A 20,657-nucleotide genomic window follows, 5' to 3' on the forward strand; every position below is an offset into this window, starting at 1 on the left:
GCAACAGCTATGTAAAGGTTAACTGAATTCTGTGATACACAGGCCAGACCAGTTTTCTATTATCCGAATAAAAAGCTTGCAAAAAACCAAGAAAAAAGAATAAGAGCATAAGCCAGCAGTGCCAGGACCAGATAAGATCAGATCATAAAGAATGCAGATCAGACAAGGCATGTGGCTCACTGTGCCAGTGGCTGCAATGCATGGCATGCAGCCTACACAGTAGTACAAACAAGGCCGTAGAACACGTCCTATGTGTTTACATTCATGGGACCAAAGCAACAGCTCGAGCTAGCTAGCAGGCACATCGCCAAGATGCATGCATATGTTGCATCAAATCCCAATTAGACATGAAAAACATACTTGACATTTCTACACCTACTTAAGGCAACCTCACAACCTTAATTGCCTACTTGATACTGCCCAAAAAAGAAGCTACCTCTTATTAAGACTAGCTAATGATCATGCATGTCGATAAGCTAGCTAGGAATTTAAACGCCTGAACGCATATCTTCTTGTAGCTAGCTAGCTAGCTCGCTCGCTCTGAGCATTGAGCAATGAGCATGTGCATTGTTACATTTGCTCGGAGAAGGCGGTCTTGGGGAGCACGGCGTCCCTGACCTTGGTGAGCTCCCGGCCCTTGCTCCGCCCCCTGCACGCCTGGTCCGGCGGCGACGACACGCCCACCCGCTCCATCTTCCTCGCCAGCCACTCGTGCGGCGGCAGCATCTCCCCTCCGTCCTCCTCGTCCTCCTCGCCGCCGCCGCCGCGCCTCGACGAGCCGCTGCCGGCCGGGATGGCCACCGGCGCCGACGGCCTCGGCCTGCCCATAGCCACACCGTCGCCCTTGGCCACGGCGGGCTTCTTGTCCTTGCCGCTGGCCCTCCTATTCCTTGGAGGAGTCGCCACGAGCGCCGCCGCCGCCGCCGTGCTGCCGGCCTGATCATGGTGATCGCCGTGCAGCACGTCCCACACGTCTCCCTCGTCGAACTCTTCTTCCCGGACTCCGGCCATGGGCCTCAGCTCGCTCGCGCTAGCTGCAATACAACAGAGAGGGAGAGGGTGGTGTGCGTTGGCTAGCTGCTGCTGCTGCCTGCTGCTGCTCTGGGGGTGGCAACTGGCAGCGCGAGCGCTCGGCGCTGGCCGGCACAGGCACGTATATTTGTCACAGGCGAGGGCGACAGGGCCCGCCGCGCCGTGGAGCGCGGTGCACGGGGACAAGGCTGCGGTGGCCGCGCACCGACCGGCAGACCCACGGGTGGCTTCGCCTCCGGTCGCCGTCGCTTTTGAATGCCTTGCCGCGTTTTGGCACGACGTCGTACTTGTACACCCCCAGGGTTTGATAGATGCCAACATCATTGGAGGAGGATTTGTCGAATTTATTTTGAAGGATTTTTCAAAAGAAATGGTGGAATAATAATGGTTCCAAATGGGGAAAGGTAGCTTCCCATCCACCTGTTGGCTGCATATATGATCGATAACTGATTCTCTCAATAATCCATGACTACATACATATTCTTGGAAGATCAAACCTATCTCATGAATAATGGCCAACAAGTTAAGGGCAAGTTGCCCTAAAAAAAAGTTAAGGGCAAGTGGAAAATCCAGTTTTGAACGGTTTGCATGACAATATCTGGTTCTGATGGATGGATCATACATATTTTCACACAATTAGAGGTGATAATGTATCGATAGCCCTAATGCCCTTTCACAATCCGACTCGATCGTAGCCTTTTTAGCTCATAAACATTGTACTCATCTGTAGGGGTTAATTGGATCTGTGACATTATAACTTCATCATTTTTAAATCACACCAATGCTTCTCGAGTAACTATGCCGGTGCCATTACAATTCACCTGATATTGGGAATACACCACTATGTACGCTGGATACCGGTTTGGGCCCAGTTGCAGGCGGATGGAGGCGTCCTCCACCCTACGATATTTTTGTATGGACGATTTTGCCCGCCCCTCGGAGTGGATAAGGCCCTCCGGTCCTCCTCTGACCTCTGTCGTATCCATTCACGCTCGCCTATGGCCGGCGCCGGCGGCGAGGTAGGGGTCGACGGCGGCGGCGGGAAAGGAGAGCCGGCCTGTGAGATCCCCGACGAGATCATGGACAAGATCCTGCTATTACGAAATCCTGCATGCTCGTCTCCTCCCCACACATCCTCCGCCACCACCGCACACTGCACAGGGACCCAGAGCGCTCCTCGGGGTCTTCCCCTTCTCCCTGAGCTGCACCGGAGGAGGAGGAGCGCGAGGCCGCCGCATACCCGGCGCCCGCCCCGCGGCTTTCCCCAGCACAGTAGCCTCCTCCCTCTCTTTCTTCTCCATCTCCGACTTGGTGCCGGCCATACCGAGTTCAGCACGCCGCAGCACGCTCCGGCTCTACCCGCTCGCTCCAGTCACCTAGTGGTAGTGGCGCCGCCCGCCTGCCCACACGCTCGCTTGGCGGTAGTGTAGCAGCGGCGCAGTGGCCACCCGCGCGCTCACCCGATGGTAGCGGCGGTGGCGCGGCCAACCCGCATGCTCGCCCGGCGACACCAGCAGCGCCGCGGTGGCCCACCCACGCGCTTGCCTGGCGGAAGCGCAGCGGCATGCACGCGCGTACTCGCCCGGCGGCAGCATGGCGGCCGCCCACGCGCGCTTGCCGGTCAAGGGGGCTGGGCTCGAGCTTGCTAGGCCGGGGACGGGGCTCCAGCCAGCTAGACTGGGGCGGCGGCCTGCGGCCGGTGGTGCGGCACGCTATGCCCGCAGCGTCGCTGCGCCGACCTGCTAGCGGGATGCGATGGAGGTGGGGGTCGAGCAGGGCGGCGCGCATGGCTGGCGGCAACACTATCCAAAGACGCGCGGGCGCCGCTGCAGGGGACGGCGGTGTCTCAGCTGCGGCAAGAGAGCGGCGGAGGCTGGAGGCCCGCTGGCCTGTAGGGGCATGGTGCTCATAGTGCAGATCGGAGGTGCGGCCGGGAACAAGGAAGAAAGTGGATGGGAGAGGGATGACAAGTGGGTCCGATGCGTCATAGAGTGGGACGGAGGGAGACTAGCAAGGGTAAAAGTGTTCATGCGAAAGTACGTTAGTTTTGGGATGCCGGAACATGGGCCCAATACGTCTTCTGGTGTTCATAATGGCGTATTTCAATGTAGGAAACAATTGTAATGGTATTGACATAGTTTTCTAAATAGTAATGGTGTGTTTCAAAAACGACGGAGTTATAATGGCACAGATCCAATTAATCCTTTTCTCTATTCCTTTCTTTCTACACCACAATGTATTCCAAGCAGCATACCTGCTTGTTTGTGCTTGTGCCTAAACTAAATCTCGCCTGAAGAAGTGAAGATGAACAATACTCTAGCCACCTACTCGTGCCTAAACTAAATCTCGCCTGAAGAAGTGAAGATGAACAATGCTCTAGCCAGCCACCTACTCCACACTAGAAGTAGCGGCTGCATTGCTCCATCTGACCAAACCCATGGTATCACACACACACATGTGCATTTTCCATTTGCATGAAGGGTCCTCTAGCTCTTTCCAGCGAGCGTACTACTGTATAGCCAGGAATACACGGCAAGCTGTACGCGCAGACAGTACCCAAACAAAAGCGCAGCATGCGAGCGATGCCCACAAGTGGATGGATAAGGAACGAAGGTGACAAGACGGGGGGATGCGGAGGCCGGCGATTGGGCGGCAGGCTGCTCGTGGCGGAGGCGGAGGCGGAGGCGGAGGCGGGGGAGGCTCAGATTCGCCTGCCATGGCTGGCTGGTCGATCGATCGATGCCGCAGCGCCCCAGATGGCAGATGCCCTGCCTGCAGGAAGCCGACATGCCGGCCGGAACGCGATCGAGAGCGGCCCGCGCCTGTATTCTTTTGATGAGATGAGAGGCGCTCGCTACGCGCCACCGGTGGACGTGATCGATGTGAGCTCTGGCAGTGGCCAGGCCAGGGCCAGCCGTGAGTTGATTTGAGATCGAGCGGTGGTTTTATCTGGCGCCGATGCTACACGTGTGTGTACTACCGCTGCTACCTTTCTCAGTGCGAGCTTTCAGGTTCTTGATAAGCGCCTCTGTTCCTTCCTGCATATAGGGTAGAGCTCTGAAGCTGTCCGGTCACATCGTCGCGTCGTTTCGGCAAAAATGGCAGGTGCTTATTAGGGGCCGAGAGCAGAAAATTTGGTTAACAAAGTAGAAATGCTGTCAAGAAACAACCACTTATAGGTCTTTTTTTACAATGATGAAAAGATCCTTGGTTCGTCAACGTCTCCCAAAATGTCTACCAGTTTTCTAGTGTGGCGATAGTCCACGTCATTACTCATTAGCTCCTTGCATCCCTCATTGCTTGCCTGCAGGCGTCATCTGAAGGAGCGGAGGGCTCGCCCTCGCTCTCGCCGCCGGCCGGAACCCAGGTTGGCTCGGCAGCAGCTCTGAAATCGACTCTAGGAGGCGGCAGCTTCTCAAACAGGTACTCCCTGATGTTTTCCAGCGCTCCCTTGTCGTAAGGATTGGGCGAGCTGTGATACCTTCCCTTTTCCATCTCATGGCTTGTCTGCATAACCACAAAATTAAGGGCAGCTCACTGGCTACCTTACTACTTGTGAAAGTAAAAAAAAAAAGTGCTAGTAGGTCAAAATGTCAAATCAATATGATTTTAGGAACCATAGGAAAATAAGAACAAAAATGAAAATCAGAGTTGTATCTGGTTCTGACTAATTATTTCTCTAGATGGATTCAGCGTTGAACCATATATATGAGAAATAATCGTTTGTTCTGAATGGCAACATTATGCAGAATTTAACATTATTACTGGAAAAGTTATAGACTGTACCGTGTTCTTGGCTATGAGGAATGCATGGAAGGCTAGAAGGCACCCAAGGGCACAGATTGTCATGAAGCTGAATGCCGCAAGAACGAATGATTCAGGCAAAGTTCTGACCAAACTGAAGACTCCTGCATTGGTAATATCCATCTTGGTTCTAATTCTTCTCACTGTGAACGCGAACATGAACGTGTAGAACACTAACGCCGAGCTCAGAAACAGCATGTAGAACCTGTAGTTTCTCTGCAGAGGCAAAAGGATTTTAGACACCAGACATTACTTTCTTCCCGTTTGATCTGAAGATTTTGCAAGCGATGTGATAAGCTGTCGATCATACCAGTCCTATGCACTGGCTTATCCAGGGGCAGTGGTAATCGAATTTGTCGACGCAGTTGTCGCAGACGGCGCAGTGGGAGCTTCTTGGAGGGCGGTGGATCTTGCAGGTCTCGCAGAACTTCAACCTGACCTCCACACCATTGACGGCGACGAACCTGGCAGCACGTGTTCCATCTTCTTCAGACGACGGTGATGCCTGGTTTCTCGGTATGATTCCGGGGTCGCTTGTCGCAGCCAGTAGCAAACTAGCAGTCGCCTATGAACAAGCATGTCATTGCTAGTCTTAGAATAATCTTAGTATGCGATGACTGTAATAAACTAGTATCATGTGCTAATTAACATTCGTGAACTGTGCGACGAGGTTGTGTTCATATGTACTGACGGCTGCCAATAGGATCAGGGAGGAGGACGCAGGGAGGAGGATCCGGTGCGCGGGCGACGAATCGATGACGCGGGCCAAGAAAATCCATTCTGAAAGGAGAAGTGCCATGGCTGACAGGATCAGGCCCCGCGGGTCGGGGCCGCAGATCACGCGGCCATCCAAGAAAAACACCTGAAATTTCAGATGCATGTCAAATTAAATGAGCATACAATCCCGTTGTGAATGTGAACTGAACATTTGCCATTCTGTCTAAAAAAAAACACTGACTGCAGTTGCAGACACCTGACTGGACCGTGCCACCGTGGTCCCTGAGTTTCAGTTCCCAGTGCAAGGAGAGGTAGCACAGATAGATATCTCTATATACGGAGACGACCATGCTTACGTTTCTTCCAGGCCAGACTTGGTGCACCCTCGCCGGCGGCGACGGCGGAAGCGGCAGGCCGCGGCTGAAGCAGGACGGCGTCAGGGATCGGAGAACGCCGCAAGCAGTGGCAGTCCTGATCGGATCGCGCGTGTCGGAGGAGGGACAACCATCAGGTGCTCCGGTTCCGGCGCTCCTCGAGTGGCCTTGGTCGTGACGCTCTTGCATCTCTCGTTCTTGATCAGCGGAGTACTCCATGGCCGCCAGCCTGCTCTTGATCTCGGTACGCTGGCGAAAGAGGGGAAAGTTAGCGGGACAACCGCCGCGCGCGCGCGAGGAACTGGTTATGGATTGATTAGGCTCGGCCCAGGTGCGCTTCGTCGAACGGGCCCAATCCAGCCCATCGAGTGCTGGGTCGGTGTAAGGGTTGAAAGATGTCTAAAATGTGAAAGGTTGGGTGGTTGCAGGGCTGTGTGTGTATGGCTCAAAAAGGCAAAAAAATGTGTGTGTATGAGTGGGGGGTGTGTGTGGAGTGTGTGTGTGGTGGTGGGGTGGGTTGCCGCCACGCTGGATCCGCCCCTGGCAAGCCAGCAAGACAACAACGTCGTGTTGTGGACAGGGATCCAGCGTGGCGGCAGGGTAGCAAGACAACAACGTCGTGTTGTGGACAGAGTGGCGAGACTGGTCGTCCAGTGACAAAGGATGCTTTGAGTTGGTGTAGCTAAAAGAGACCGTTAAATCAACTACGCGATAGTGACAGTGTCACGCCAGGTAGTAACCGTTTCAGTATAGATGTCACTTCTTCTATGTTTTCTCTGCCGTCTATAGGGTGACATAGTTTAGCAATTTCTTAGAATTTATTCAATTTTATTGTTGGCTGCACACACCAGCAACGTTCCACCTTGTGCTTCATCCACCACCATGCCAGTCGCCTCCCACAGTCTCACTTTTTTCCTAGGATATTTTACAAGTTGTAATCCTAGGAATTCAACTTGGACCCGATTACTCCTTCCCTATACCTTAAGGAACTTGTTGACGGCATCCATAAGCGTTACCTAAAATTTTGTAACCACTTCAATCTGAAGCATGTCGATAACAGTCACGAACTAGTATACTCAAAAGCGGGTATAACAAATCATGTAACCACTTCAAACGTTCGACTTAACACAATAGTTACAATCGTACATAATACATAGGCAAACATAGTATCTTAATCCAAAGATAAGTGAATAAAACAATACCATAATATAGTTTGCATCCAGAGGCATTGGTTACAACATTAATGCATTACACAAAATACAGTAACATCTTACCAGCAGTTTGGCAAAACATAGAACACAAATAAGTCACAAAGTGACCACATATTCCGCGTCGGTCGGTACGGGAGTTTCCCGTTTTCCTACTTTCATACCTACTCTCTCTCTCTCTCAGCACGCACCACACAAGGTAGTCGACTGACTAAATTTTGGAAAACCTGATGGCATCCTCTGAACTTAATTTGTTTCTTTTTTTTTCGAATACGCGCGCAGCATATCATTGTATTAAGACGAAGAAGAAATTGGTGCAGTATTCGGTTACAACCCAAATAAAACGGACTCCAGATGGACACAAGCCGGCAAGCCAGCTAAACACAACCCGAAAGATAAACTCCCACATGAACTACTCACATCCCGCACAACCTAAATTGAATTTATTTCTTTTGTGAGAAATAAAATGCCTGATTTTTTTAAAGAGTGTCATGTACTGTTAGCGTGCCTGATGGCATTTAATTTACTTCCCTCGAGCTTCCATCTGCCAAATTACTCCACTGCAGCCGTGCTGGATCCGCCCCTGGTAGGCCAGCAAGACAACAACGTCTTGTTGTGGACAGAGATCCAGCGTGGCGGCAGGCTAGCAAGACGACAACATCGTGTTGTGGACAGGGTGACGAGACTGGTCGTTCAGTGGCAAAGGATGCTTTGGGCTGGTGTAGCCAGAAGAGACCGTTAAATCAACTACACGACAGTGTGGCGTTGTAGTAACTGTTTCAGTATAGATGTCACTTCTTCTATGTTTTCTCTGTTGTCCAAAGAGTGACATAATTTAGCAAGTTTCTTAGAATTTATTCAATTTTATTGTTGACCGCACGCACCAGCAACGTTCCATCTTGTGCTTCATCCACCACCATGCCAGTCGCCTCCCACAGTCTCACTTTATTCCTAGGATATTTTGCAAGTTGTAATCCTAGAAATTCAACTTGGACCCAATTACTCCTTCCCTAAACCTTAAGGAACTTGTCGACGGCATCCATAAGCGTTACCTAAAATCTTGTAACCACTTCGATCTGAAGCATGTCGATAACGTTCGGGAACTTGTATACTCAAAAGCGGGTATAACAAATCATGTAACCACTTCAAACGTTCGACTCGACACAATAGTTACAACCGTACATAATACATAGGCAAACATAGTATCTTAATCCAAAGATAAGTGAATAAAACAATACCATAATATAGTTCGCATCCAGAGGCATCGGTTACAACATTAATGCATTACACAAAATATAGTAATGCCTTGCCAGCAGTTTGGCAAAACATAGAACACACACAAGTCACAGGTGACCACATATCCCGCGTTCGGTACAAGAATTTCCCATTTTTCTACTTTTATCCCTTCTCTCTCTTTCTCTCGGCACGCACGGTACAAGGTAGTCGACTGACTAAATTTTAGAAAACCTGGTGGCATCCTCTGAACCGAATTTGTTTCTTTTACTCTCGAATACGCGCGCAACATATCATTGTATTAAGATGAAGAAAAAATTGGTACAATGTTCGGTTACAACCCAAATGGAACGGATTCCAGATAGACACAAGCCGGCAAGCCAACTAAACACAACCCAAAAAATAAACTCCCACATGAACTACTCACATCCTGCACAACCTAAACTGAATTCGTTTCTTTTGTGAGAAATAAAATCCCTGATTTTTTTAAGAGTGCCGTGTACTGTTAGGGTGCCTGAAGCATTTAATTTACTGCCCTCCAGCTTCCATCCGCCAAATTACTCCACTGCTTAATCACCACACCGGCTATAAGTAAGCGAGGAGCGCGCGGCAGTGTCTGTAGTGTGCAGTGGGTTAGCTAGCGTCCAGCGCCGAAAGCCTGAAACGTTTCTGCTCGCCGTCGCTGCCAGCCAGGCCCAGCCACTATGCGGACCAGGGACCATGACGATCCCCTCCGCCACCATGCGCAGGCTCAGGCTGAAGCAGGCCACCGCCGCCTCCAGGGCCTCGCAGGCCGCGGTGCCGGCGCCCGTCCTCCGTCCTCCTCCCGCCGGAGGCGGCGGCGGCAGCGGCGCCCGTGGACCGGCGGGCGCGTCCACCGGACCCCGCCTTCGTCCGACAAGCGCCAGGCCACCACCGGAGAAGGCGGCAGCAACGGCGGCCGCGACCAGGTGCGCGCAATCCGGCCGGCGCCGCCGGTTCCAGCCTCCGCCGGCAAGCGCTGCGGAACCGCGCCGCCGGCATCCGGCCGGGCGGTCCGTGATCCGCCGCCGAAGGTTCCTAGCGCTCCGCCGGCCGCCGCCGCCGCCGCCGCGGCCGGCGGAAATGCTACGGCGGTGGCGGTCGGCGATAGGGTGCTCGTCCGCACGCCCGTGACGCCCACGCTCGCGGGGCAGCACGTCGTCATCACTCTCGGCGCCGAGGTGGTCTCCGCGGTGGAGGAGGACGGGGAGAGCTACTTCGATGTCGTCTTCGACAGCGAGTTCCCGCCCCACGACCCCTCGTCCACCGTGCGCATTACGAGGGACGAGATCGTCATGACCACACCGGCCGCAGCTACCAACCCTTCGCCGTCGAGCGCCACCACCACCTCGACCACCGTACTGGCCCCTGCGCGTTCGGGCAAGAGAGAGGCGGTCGAATCCGCGGCGGCGTCGTCTCTCCGGGGCGCCGGACAGCAGAGGAGCCTGCAGATCGTGAGGAGCAAGCGGAGCCGCTACTAGCTTGGCGTACCTCTGATATTTGATATGTGCACCATTGCTTACTGTAATGGCGGGAGGCTGGAAGCGTAATCAGTAGCTGTAGGGTGTATCTGTTAGATAATTATCCATGCTCTAACTTGTCTAGGTTCTATGCTGGTAGGGGCTTTTGCTCCTGCTCAGTCAAGGCTGCCTCTTTAATGTTGGGCAGCAAACACTATTGTGTATAGTAGTAGCTGCAGTTGGCAGCATGGTAGCAGTAGTGATTAGTAGTAGCAGCAGTAGCTAGTAGTGGTAGAGGCTGCATAACACTATAGTGCCTTACCTCGTAAATGCTCACCTTTACTACTTGTGTCTATAAAAGAAGAGAGCAGCTGCAGCTCACAGATTAAGCAGCTCCACTTCGTGTGCTCTTCCTGCGTCTTTCTTCTTCCTCCACCTATAAGCAAGAGGGTGTTGTGTGTGTGTGAGGGGAGGCCAACAAGTGGTATTCAGAGCTTGTGTGTTCGAACTTGGTGGCCATGGCTTCGCTGGATCGTGAGCATGAGCGCGGGCGTTCTCAGGAGGGTGGCCGTGGGCGCCAGACGACGTACGTCGTGAAGAAGACGGTGCGGGACGTCGGCAGCGCGTAGTACCCCATGCTCACTCGCACGAACTACGCCGAGTGAGTGGTGCTGATGAAGGTGATGCTCAAGGCGAGGCGCTTGTGGGCGGCGGTGACCGTGGGCACCGCAGACGAAGAAGACGACCAGTCGGCCATGGAGGCCATTCTCAAGTCGGTGCCGACCGAGTACGTCGTCCCTCTCGGCGCCGAGGACTCCGCCAAGGAGGCGTGGGAGAGCCTGGAGACGATGCGGCTCGGCGGCGACCGCATGCGCAAGGCGAAGGCGCAGCAGCTCCGGCGGGAGTACGAGGCTATCGCGTTCCGTGATGGCGAGGCCATTGAGGACTTCGCGCTGCGGCTCACATCTCTGGTGAGCCAGCTAGCGCAGGTCGGCGTCGACATCGGCGAAGAGGAAGCGGTGGCGAATTATCTCCGCATCGTGCCGCCGCGATTCGCGCAGATTGCACTCTCGATTGAGACGCTGCTCGACATGAGCACGCTCTCGATCGAGGAAGTCACCGGGCGGCTCAAGGCAGTCGAGGACCGCGCGGAGGCCCCTGCCCGCACGACCGCCGGCGGCCAGCTACTGCTCACGGAGGAGCAGTGGGCAGCGCGCCTGCGCGAGGGGAAGCAGGGGAAGGGCTCCTCTGTTTCGCGCAGCGGCGGCGGAGGCGGGGCGGTAAGCCACGGCGGAAAGCGGAGGGCGCCGGCAAGGACGGAGGAGATCGTGCCCCTGACAAGGATCGTTGCCGCAATTGCAGCAAGATCGGGCACTGGGCCCGCGACTGCAAGGAGCCGCGACGCCAGGAGCGGGCGCACCTCGCCCAGGATGACGAGGAAGAGCCTGCGCTGCTCATGGCGCAGGAGTGCGCCATCAACACCGAGGCAGAGGACCGCGGCGGGCGCGTCGAGCTCGACGAGTCGCGCGCGCGGGTCAACCTCGGGCGAGCAGAGGAGGAGGCAGAGGAGCAGTGGTACCTCGACACCGGCGCGAGCAACCACATGACCGGAAACCGTGCGGCTTTCTCCGAGCTCGACACCGGAGTCGTCGGCACCGTGAAGTTTGGGGACAACTTTGGCGTCGACATCCAGGGGCGCGGCACGGTCGTGTTCTAGTGCAAGAATGGCAAGCAGAAGGCGCTGACGGATGTGTACTACATCCCCAAGCTCCGGAGCAACATCGTCAGCATTGGCCAGCTCGACGAGCGAGGTTGCTAGGTGCTGATCGACGGCGGCGTGCTCCGGATCAGGGACCACGAGCGGAAGCTGCTCGCCAAGGTCGAGCGCGGCAGGAATCGCCTCTACACCTTGGCGCTGCGCATTGCACGTCCGGTGTGCTTGGCGGCACGGTGCGACGATGGGGCGTGGCGCTGGCACGCGCGCTTTGGCCATTTGAGCTTCGATGCTCTGGCCAGGATGGCGCGGCAAGGCATGGTGCGAGGGCTGCCACTGATCGAGCATGCCGGCGAGCCGTGCGACAGCTGCCTTGCCGGGAAGCAGAGGAGGCTGCCGTTCCCCAAGAAGGCGAGCTACCGCGCTGGCGACACCCTCGAGCTCGTCCACGGCGACCTCTACGAGCCAATCACGCCGGCAACGCACGGCGGGCGGCGCTACTTTCTGCTCCTGGTGGACGATTGCAGCCGCTTCATGTGGCTGCACATCCTATCAAGCAAGGATGAGGCACCGGCGGTGATCAAGGAGTTCCAGGCGCAGGTGGAGAAGGAGACGGGAAGAAGCTACGCGTGCTGCGGACGGATCGCGGCGGCGAGTTCACCTCGTTCGAGTTCGGCCTCTACTGCGCTGGACAGGGCGTTGAACGCCACCTCACGGCGCCGTACTCGCCGCAGCAGAACGGCGTCGTGGAGAGGAGGAATCAGACAGTGGTCGGCATGGCTAGGAGCATGCTGAAGGCCAAGAAGATGCCGGCAGCGTTCTGGGGCGAGGCGGTGAGCACGACGGTATTCATCCTGAACCGCGCGCCCACCAAGAGCCTGAAGGGCACGACACCATTCGTGGATTGGCATGGGAGGAAGCCGAACGTGTCCTTCCTCAGGACATTCGGCTGCGTCGGGCACGTGAAGAAGACGATGCCCAACCTCGCCAAGCTGGAAGACGGGAGCACTCCCATGGTGTTCCTAGGGTACGAGCGCGGGAGCAAGGCTTATCGGCTCTACGACACGACCAGCAGCAAGGTGGCCGTGTCCCGCGACATCGTCTTCGACGAGGCGGCGTGCTGGGGCTGGGAGTCCGGCGATGGGGAAGCGATGTGTAGCAGCACCGTCCAAATTAAACCGGCTTAAATGCACTAACCATCATCTTAATACTTAATCAAGTTACTGTGCACTTAAAACGGTGTAACCTGACAGGCTGTCGGGTAAAATCCCGATTAAACTACTGTACTCCAGGATCACAATTGCACTTAGACCCGTATGAAGACGAGCACAGGTGATACCAGTACACAGAAGTCTTCAAAATAATTTACAACACAGGTTTTACATAAAAGGTTTAAAATACAAACAACAGAGTTCAAATGCACAGCGGAAGTTTAAAACAGAGTTCGAAATACAATACGATAATCACGACGACGATACAAAGTGAGCTCCACATCCTGCCCACCGATGTGACGCCAACTTGCCCACTCTTCACGGGGAAGATGGGGCCCACTCGACAGTCCAACTCGGAGGAAGCGGCTGTCCAATCCAGGACGCACAGACCTCCTCGAAGTCAGCGGGAATGCAACCTGCTTAAAATGGTTACAACAACAACCCTGAGTATACTAATACTCAGCAAGGCTTACCCGACTTTGGGTATACTTAGCCTATTATCTAGACATGCAAAGCTTTTAGGCTCTGGAGTTTGTTTTGCTGAAAGGCTACTACTAATGAATCCTTACTTTCAATATTTTAGCTCAATTTAAGTTTATCAAGTGCCAACTAGATTTGCCTGACATCTAGAGCAAGCATGGTTGATCATATCAATCTTTACAGAGTATCATCAATATATCATCATCAATCCAAATCTTTACTACGATGTGACAAAGAGATCAAGGCTCTCATAACCGCGAGTCACGGCGAATCGATCCGATTTAACCTTGCAAGGTGGACCTAACTCACACGACACATGTAAGCCCCGTCGGGCCACGCGCGTCAACTGTTTCCACCTTACCATGGCATCTGAACTACGCCTGCTAAAACCCAGGTGATGGGCCCCTCGCGGTGAACTCCCGGAGAACCCGGAGGTGGCATCCTATCCAACACCCGCCAACTCCCACGCCCAGCGTAGCTTGACGGAATTCAAATCACCACTGTAAAGTGGTACACAGCTTACCGGTTTCGACTACCTCCTACTTCCGGTATGTGGTTAGTACTGTTCAATCCTCGATCAACACTGCCAACAACGGAACGGTCCTCAATCGACTCAGGCGGAGATTTTTTTTCATCCATTCTATACCATTAATCCAACTCATTTCCGCCCGGTCTCCATTTCTCTTTACTCAACAACTCATTTCACAGCCATAGCTAAGGAATCAAGATCCTAAAACTCGCGAGTGACAGCAATCACTCGACTTCTACCGAAATCCTACTTAGCAGAGCATTGCTAACGATACCTGCATACTAGTATGGACTCATAGGTACCTAGGGAGATCATGCATACTAGGGTTCCATACAACTCCTAGAACATAAATGCACAATACTTAAATAAACATTGAATAATTTAAATTATGGTTATGCTCCGGGGCTTGCCTTGCAGGTCAGCGGGGTTAACGAAATCTTCTGGAGCGGGCTCAACGGCGTCCTTCTGAGGCTCTTCTGCTCGTGGCTCCTGGACCGGCTCAGCGATCAGCTCGTGGACAGCTTCGTTCGTGGCGTCTACACGAATAAAATATGCCATGCAATAATTAGAACACAGTGCAATGCATGAGTGCCGCTGATGCGATTCCAAAATTTAAAACATTTTAGCCTGAAGTGTTTCCTTCAAAACAACAACAACTAAAACGACTTAGGGTAGCATGGATTGAAACAGGAGTTTGTTTTGCATGCACGAAACAAACAACTTACAACATTGCATAAAGAAAAGAGCATAGCTAGGGCAAATTATAAGTAAAACCTAACTTGCATACATGATCTAGCAACTAAAATTTACCAGATCAACGTGAATGCAATAAAGCATACCTCACACATTTTTCCAACATTTACTGATATAGAAAAATATTTCTTTTAGCCCTAGAAAAGGAAAACAAACGCTAACAGATCCACAGCCAAGCACATAGGCTATGCATCTGAAAATTTTACAGCGGACTACACATGACAAGATGAGGCTATTAAATTATTTTCAGAATTTTTAGATCAACAGAACTGCAGAAATAAAATAGACAAGCTCAAACACAAAGTAAAATCTAGCAGGGCTAAAACAGACATTTGACAACCATGGGTATTTTTCTTCTAAAGATCTCAGTTTTAGAAACCGAAAAAAAATTTACTATGCATTTTTAGTTATTTTTTGCGAATTTCTACGCAATTTAGAACTATCAGCTGAAAATGGGATAAATACACAAATTGAAAACATAAAGGGGGGGGGGCTGCCAGCCAGGCCCCACTTGCCAGTGTCCCAGCCCACCCCCCCACTCCTTTGTTTCGCCCGCACGGGGGGGGCGGCCAGGCGGCCTGAACGGCGCGGCACCGGCTTCCCCCCACCCCGCCGGCGCTGGCCGGCCGGCTGGCGGCGTAGCGCAGGCGAGCCCGTGCCCAGGGGCCCGCGGACCCGCAGCTCGCGCGGAGGCGGCGCGAGGCGGAGCGACGTGGCGGCGGCACGCCAGACCAGGGGCGGTGGCGGCTTGCGGCGGCAGCTTGTGGCGACAGCGTTCCGGCGGCGGCGGAGCACAGCGACCGTGGAACGGGGCAGCACGACGTTCAGTGAGGCTCGGCGCCCCCGGGGCGTGCGGTGGTGGCGTGCGAGCGTGCGCAGATAGGGCGGGCGGCGTGCGCGCGCGGCGGGTGGCGCGTTCCGCGGCGGCGCGACGGCGATTCGACGGTGGCGGCCGCAGATTTGGGTGGGGAGAAGGTCGGGGAGCGAGAGGAGGTTGCTGGGAAGCTCACCTAGGGCTCGTTTCGCTCGGAGGACGGCCGGAGGTGGGAGCTTGGCGTAAAGGGGTGGAGCTCGAGGAAGACAACAATGGCGGACGGCGGTCTGAGCTCGATTCGGCCGAGGTAGGGGCTCGGCTGCGCTCGTGGGTGGTTGGAGTGGGTGGACGGCAAGTCTGCGCGGCTCCGGGCGCGACGAATCGAGGCGGGGTGGTGAGCCGTGGCCGGCGCGGCGGACGGCGGCGACTCTGCTCGACCTAGCTCCGCGCGAGCCCGAGGAAAGGGAAAGAACGGGTGAGAACGGGAAGCTTCCAGTGCGACCTCGAGGATAAGAATGACTCACGGACGACGAGGATCGTCGGCGGTCACGACGCGTGGTGTCCCTCGCCGACGGCCAGACGCCGGCATGGGCGGTCACAGTGGAAACGCTGTCGCTACAGTGAACTCATTTGAAATGAATTTGACTCAAGTTTGACCCTCTAGAACTCAAATTTTGATATAGGAACTTGAAATTTGGTCAAAATAAAAGTTGTAGAGGATTAAAAGATCTACAACTTTCGTTTTGGGCGGAAGTTGATTTGGAGCTCAGATCAAGGACAAAAACGAGATCGAACATCGCTAAAACAAAGGTTTCTATGCGAATCCGATTAACGCTAACAACGAACTCGAGTCCACGATTAGCGAATTAACTCTTGATTAGCGAGCACGATTAACACAGGGGTGTTACAGCCTTCCCCCTTAAAGGAATCTCGTCCCGAGATTCACACACGATAGAAAGTACAAAGCGAGAAGGTTCGAAGATGTAGTACCTGGATGAGCGTTTAAAAAGTCCGGATACTTGGATTTCAGAAATTCCTCTTTCTCCCAAGTAGCTTCTTCTTCGGAGTGATTGCTCCATTGAACTTTGTAGAATCGGTTGGTGGTGCGACGTGTAACTCGATCCTTGCGATCAATAATCTTGATAGGGTGCTCAGGATAAGTGAGATCGGACTCTAATTGAATCGAGTCACTTTCAACAGCTTCCGTCGGAACTCTAAGGCACATTCTGAGTTGTGACACATGGAAGATGTTATGAACTGCAGAAAGATTCGCTGGAAGATCCAATCGATAAGCCACAGGACCGCATCGTTCCACAATTGGATATGGACCGATGTAGCGGGGAGCTAGCTTCCTTTTATTCCAAACCTTTGCACACCTTTCCAAGGTGAGACTTTCAGATAGACGTGGTCACCGACCTTAAAGACGAGTGGATCTCTTCTTTTATCTGCATAGCTCTTCTGTCGAGATTGTGCAATCTTTAAGTTGGCTTGGATAAGACGAACTTGTTCTTCGGCCTCTTGAACCATGTCGGGTCCAAAGATAGTTCTTTCTCCGGTTTCAGACCAATTGAGAGGTGTACGGCATCGACGACCGTATAATGCTTCAAATGGTGCCATTTTGATGCTCTCTTGATAACTATTGTTATAGGAGAATTCAGCTAATGGCAAACATTGATCCCATTTCTGTGGATAGGTCAAGACACATGCACGAAGCATATCCTCCAAAATTTGATTTATCCTTTCGGTTTGGCCGTCTGTCTGAGGGTGATATGCAGAGCTACGAATAAGATGGGTTCCCAAGCAAGCATGCAATTGCTCCAAAAAACGAGCGATGAATTGAGTTCCACGATCAGAGATGATAGTCTTTGGCACACCATGCAAACAAAGTATGCGATTAATGTACAATTCCGCATACTGCTTGGTTAAGTACGTCGTCTTAACTGGGAGGAAATGTGCCGATTTAGTTAGCCTGTTGACCACAACCCAAATAGAGTCATAACCCTTTTGAGTTCGAGGTAAGCCGACGATGAAATCCATACTTATATCTTCCTATTTCCATTCTGGAATATTCAAGGGCTGGAGAGTCACAGCTGGTCTGAGATGACTAGCCTTAACTCTTCTACAGATATCACACTCTGACACATACTTGGCTATTTCCCTTTTCATCCGAGTCCACCAAAATCGTTGTTTTAAGTTTTGGTACATCTTGTTGCTACCCGGATGAATTGATAGTCGTGACGTATGGGCTTCATCAAGGATCTGTTTTCTGAGTTCAAAATTCTTAGGCACCACTAATCGGTTCTTGAACCATAACACATTCTCAGTATCTTGGTGGAAGCAATTCACTTTAGGATCTCCTTCTGATAGTTTTCTCTTAATTTCCTTTACCCCTTTATCTTGCTTTTGTGCCACTATGATGAGATCACGAAGAGTAGGAGTAGGCTCTAGATGGGCCAATGTGCCAGGTGGTACGATACTTAAGTTCAACTTTTCCATTTCAAAGCAAAGGGATTCGCTTAATGGTATAGGTGAAATGCAATGACAGTGAGCTTTGCGACTTAGCGCATCGGCGACTACATTCGCCTTGCCAGGATGATAATGCACTTCGAGCTCATAATCTTTAATCAACTCAAGCCATCTTCTTTGACGCATGTTCAAATCAGCTTGAGTGAAAAGATATTTGAGACTCTTGTGATCGGTATAGATGTTGCACAATGAACCTAAGAGATAGTGTCGCCAGATCTTCAAAGCATGGACCACAGCTGCTAATTCAAGATCATGAGTGGGATAGTTTTCTTCATGTCTCTTGAGCGATCGAGAAGCATAAGCAATCACTCGGTTTTCCTTCATCAAGACACAACCGAGTCCTTTGCCTGAGGCATCACAGTAGACATCAAATGGTTTTGTAGTGTCTGGCTGGGCCAAGATTGGAGCTGAAGTGAGAAGTGTTTTCAATTTCTGAAAAGCTTCCTCACATTGATTACTCCAATAGAACTTGACACCCTTTTTCAGAAGTTCAGTCATCGGCTTCGCAATTCTGGAGAATTCTGGGATGAATCGACGATAATACCCAGCTAAGCCCAAGAAACTGCGAATTTCTGGAACTGAAGTTGGGGCTTCCCAATCGAGTACATCTTGTACTTTACTAGGATCCACAGAGACGCCCTCAGCAGATATGACGTGACCGAGGAATGGTACTTTCTTCAGCCAGAAGTCACACTTGCTGAGTTTGGCATAAAGCTGGTGCTCTCTCAGACGCTGAAGTACTATGCGAAGATGATGAGCATGTTCTTCCTCATTCTTGGAATAGATCAAGATGTCATCAATGAAGACCACGACGAACTTGTCTAACTCCGACATGAATACCGAATTCATGAGGTACATGAAGTAAGCAGGGGCATTGGTTAATCCGAAGGACATCACCAAATACTCGTAGAGACCATAACGAGTAGAGAAGGCTGTTTTTGGTATATCCACCGGTCTGATTTTGATTTGATGATAACTAGATCGTAGATCTATTTTTTAGAATACCTTAGCTCCAGCTAGTTGATCAAAAAGAATATCAATACGGGGAAGTGGATATTTGTTTTTGATGGTGACTGCATTCAGAGGTCGATAATCCACACATAGCCTCAGTCCGTGATCTTTCTTCTTCACGAACAGAGCCGGGCAACCCCAAGGTGAGGTGCTCGGTCGAATAAAGCCTTTATCTAGCAACTCTTGCAACTGTATTTTTAATTCAGCTAACTCACTTGGAGTCATTCTGTATGGTCTTCGAGATATGGGCGCTGTGCCAGGCTGTAACTCAATGACAAACTCAATATCCCGATCGGGAGGCATGCTTGGCAAGTCCTCCGGAAACACATCGGGGTATTCACAAACCACCGAAATTACTTCTAGAATTTTCCCCTCAAGATGGTATATGACAGTGGCTGGAATTTCATGCTGGGAAAGATGAATATCCATAGAACCATACATGGGAGAGTTGAACTGAAGGATACGAGAAGAGGTATTGATGATAACGCCATGCTTCTTCATCCAATTCATTCCAAGTATGATATCTATCCCTTGACTTGGAAGAACAATGGGAGTGAGTGGAAAATTTTTCCCACCCAAGTTAAGGGGAACATTTCGAACTACTTGGCCAGCATTTAACCGGGTGCCAGGTATCTGAATAATGTAGGGTCTCTCTAGGCATGTTACTTGCAAGTGAAGTCGTGCCACACATGCTTCACTGATAAAGTTATGAGATGCTCCCGAATCAAATAACACAGTAACAGGGCAGTGATTAACGGAGAACGTACCCGCCATCACTTGGGTTCCCTCCGGGACTTCCTCCAGAGTGGTGTAGTTCACACGACCAGTCTTGGCAGGTACAATCTTCTTCTTCTGATCCTTCTGACTAGAACCTTGACTCAGCGCTGGAGTCTTGTAGATATTCTTCCGAGGTGGCAGACAGCAGTCACGTGCAAAGTGCCCCAGGTTACCACAATTGTAACAAGGGTAGTTGTTGGGGCGTGGAGCTGGTAGTATTAAAGGCCTCTGCTGCTGTGTCGGAAAACGGGGCGTCCACTGCTGCTGTTGCTGTGGTGGTCTAGCGACCCAACGGCCCTGCTGTGGAGGACGGTTTGAAGCCTGCTGATTCCCGGTCTGAACCAACTTGTACCTCTGGGATGCATTGCTGGAGGATCCAGCAGGTGCTTTTCTCTTCTTATCAGCTTTGTGCGCCAGTGTGGCATCTTCCTGCGTGATGGCCTTATTAACCAGATCGGTAAAGTTGTTGCATGTGGTGAGAGCTAGCTTGTCCTGAAGCTTTGTGCTAAGTCCCCTCCTGAAGCAATCCTGCTTCTTTTCATCCGTATCCACATGGAAACCACCATACTGGGATAGCTGATTGAAGGTCTGAGCATACTGGAGCACGGTGTTGTTCCCTTGCTTCAGGGCTAGGAACTCTGCCATCTTTCTCCTCATCAAACTTGTAGGTATGTGGTGGGCTTTAAAAGCTGCCACAAACTCCTCCCAGGTGAGACGTGTACCAGCGGGAAGTAGAGCCTTGTGATTGACCCACCATATTTTTGCCGGTCCTCGCAGTTGTTGCGCTGCAAAGGCGGCTTTGTCCATTTCTGCGCAATTGAGGATGCTGAACTTATCCTCAATGGTGTGAATCCAAGCATCAGCCTCAAGGGGATCATCGGCCTTGTGGAACAGAGGTGGCTGGGTGGCTAGAAAACCGACATAGTCAGTTTCTGCTGGTGCTAGCGGGGGAGCGTGTCGACCTCTGCTGGCATTAACTTGGGCTTGCACCAG

At 52.2% G+C, this 20,657-nt stretch overlaps 3 protein-coding genes across 3 annotated transcripts; all 3 read right to left on the reverse strand.

Moving 5' to 3' along the window:
• Positions 1–172: 172 nt before the first annotated feature.
• LOC120696178 lies at positions 173–1,219 on the reverse strand. The gene has a single exon (XM_039979314.1). The coding sequence runs from the start codon at positions 1,009–1,011 to the stop codon at positions 571–573; it is 441 nt and encodes a 146-aa protein (XP_039835248.1). The 5' UTR covers positions 1,012–1,219; the 3' UTR covers positions 173–570.
• A 2,966-nt stretch (positions 1,220–4,185) lies between these two features.
• Positions 4,186–5,165, reverse strand: LOC120696179 (probable protein S-acyltransferase 7). The gene is made up of 2 exons (XM_039979315.1): positions 4,819–5,165; positions 4,186–4,539 (listed from the first exon to the last, which is right to left on the reverse strand). The coding sequence occupies exons 1-2, from the start codon at positions 5,032–5,034 to the stop codon at positions 4,309–4,311; spliced, it is 447 nt and encodes a 148-aa protein (XP_039835249.1). The 5' UTR covers positions 5,035–5,165; the 3' UTR covers positions 4,186–4,308.
• Positions 5,141–6,146, reverse strand: LOC120695504 (probable protein S-acyltransferase 5). Its single transcript, XM_039978734.1, has 3 exons — positions 5,910–6,146; positions 5,486–5,698; positions 5,141–5,401 (listed from the first exon to the last, which is right to left on the reverse strand). The coding sequence occupies exons 1-3, from the start codon at positions 6,144–6,146 to the stop codon at positions 5,141–5,143; spliced, it is 711 nt and encodes a 236-aa protein (XP_039834668.1).
• Between the last annotated feature and the right edge of the window lie 14,511 nt (positions 6,147–20,657).

The sequence above is a fragment of the Panicum virgatum genome, chromosome 2K, assembly GCF_016808335.1.
Source record: "Panicum virgatum strain AP13 chromosome 2K, P.virgatum_v5, whole genome shotgun sequence".
NCBI classification, from domain to species: domain Eukaryota; kingdom Viridiplantae; phylum Streptophyta; class Magnoliopsida; order Poales; family Poaceae; genus Panicum; species Panicum virgatum.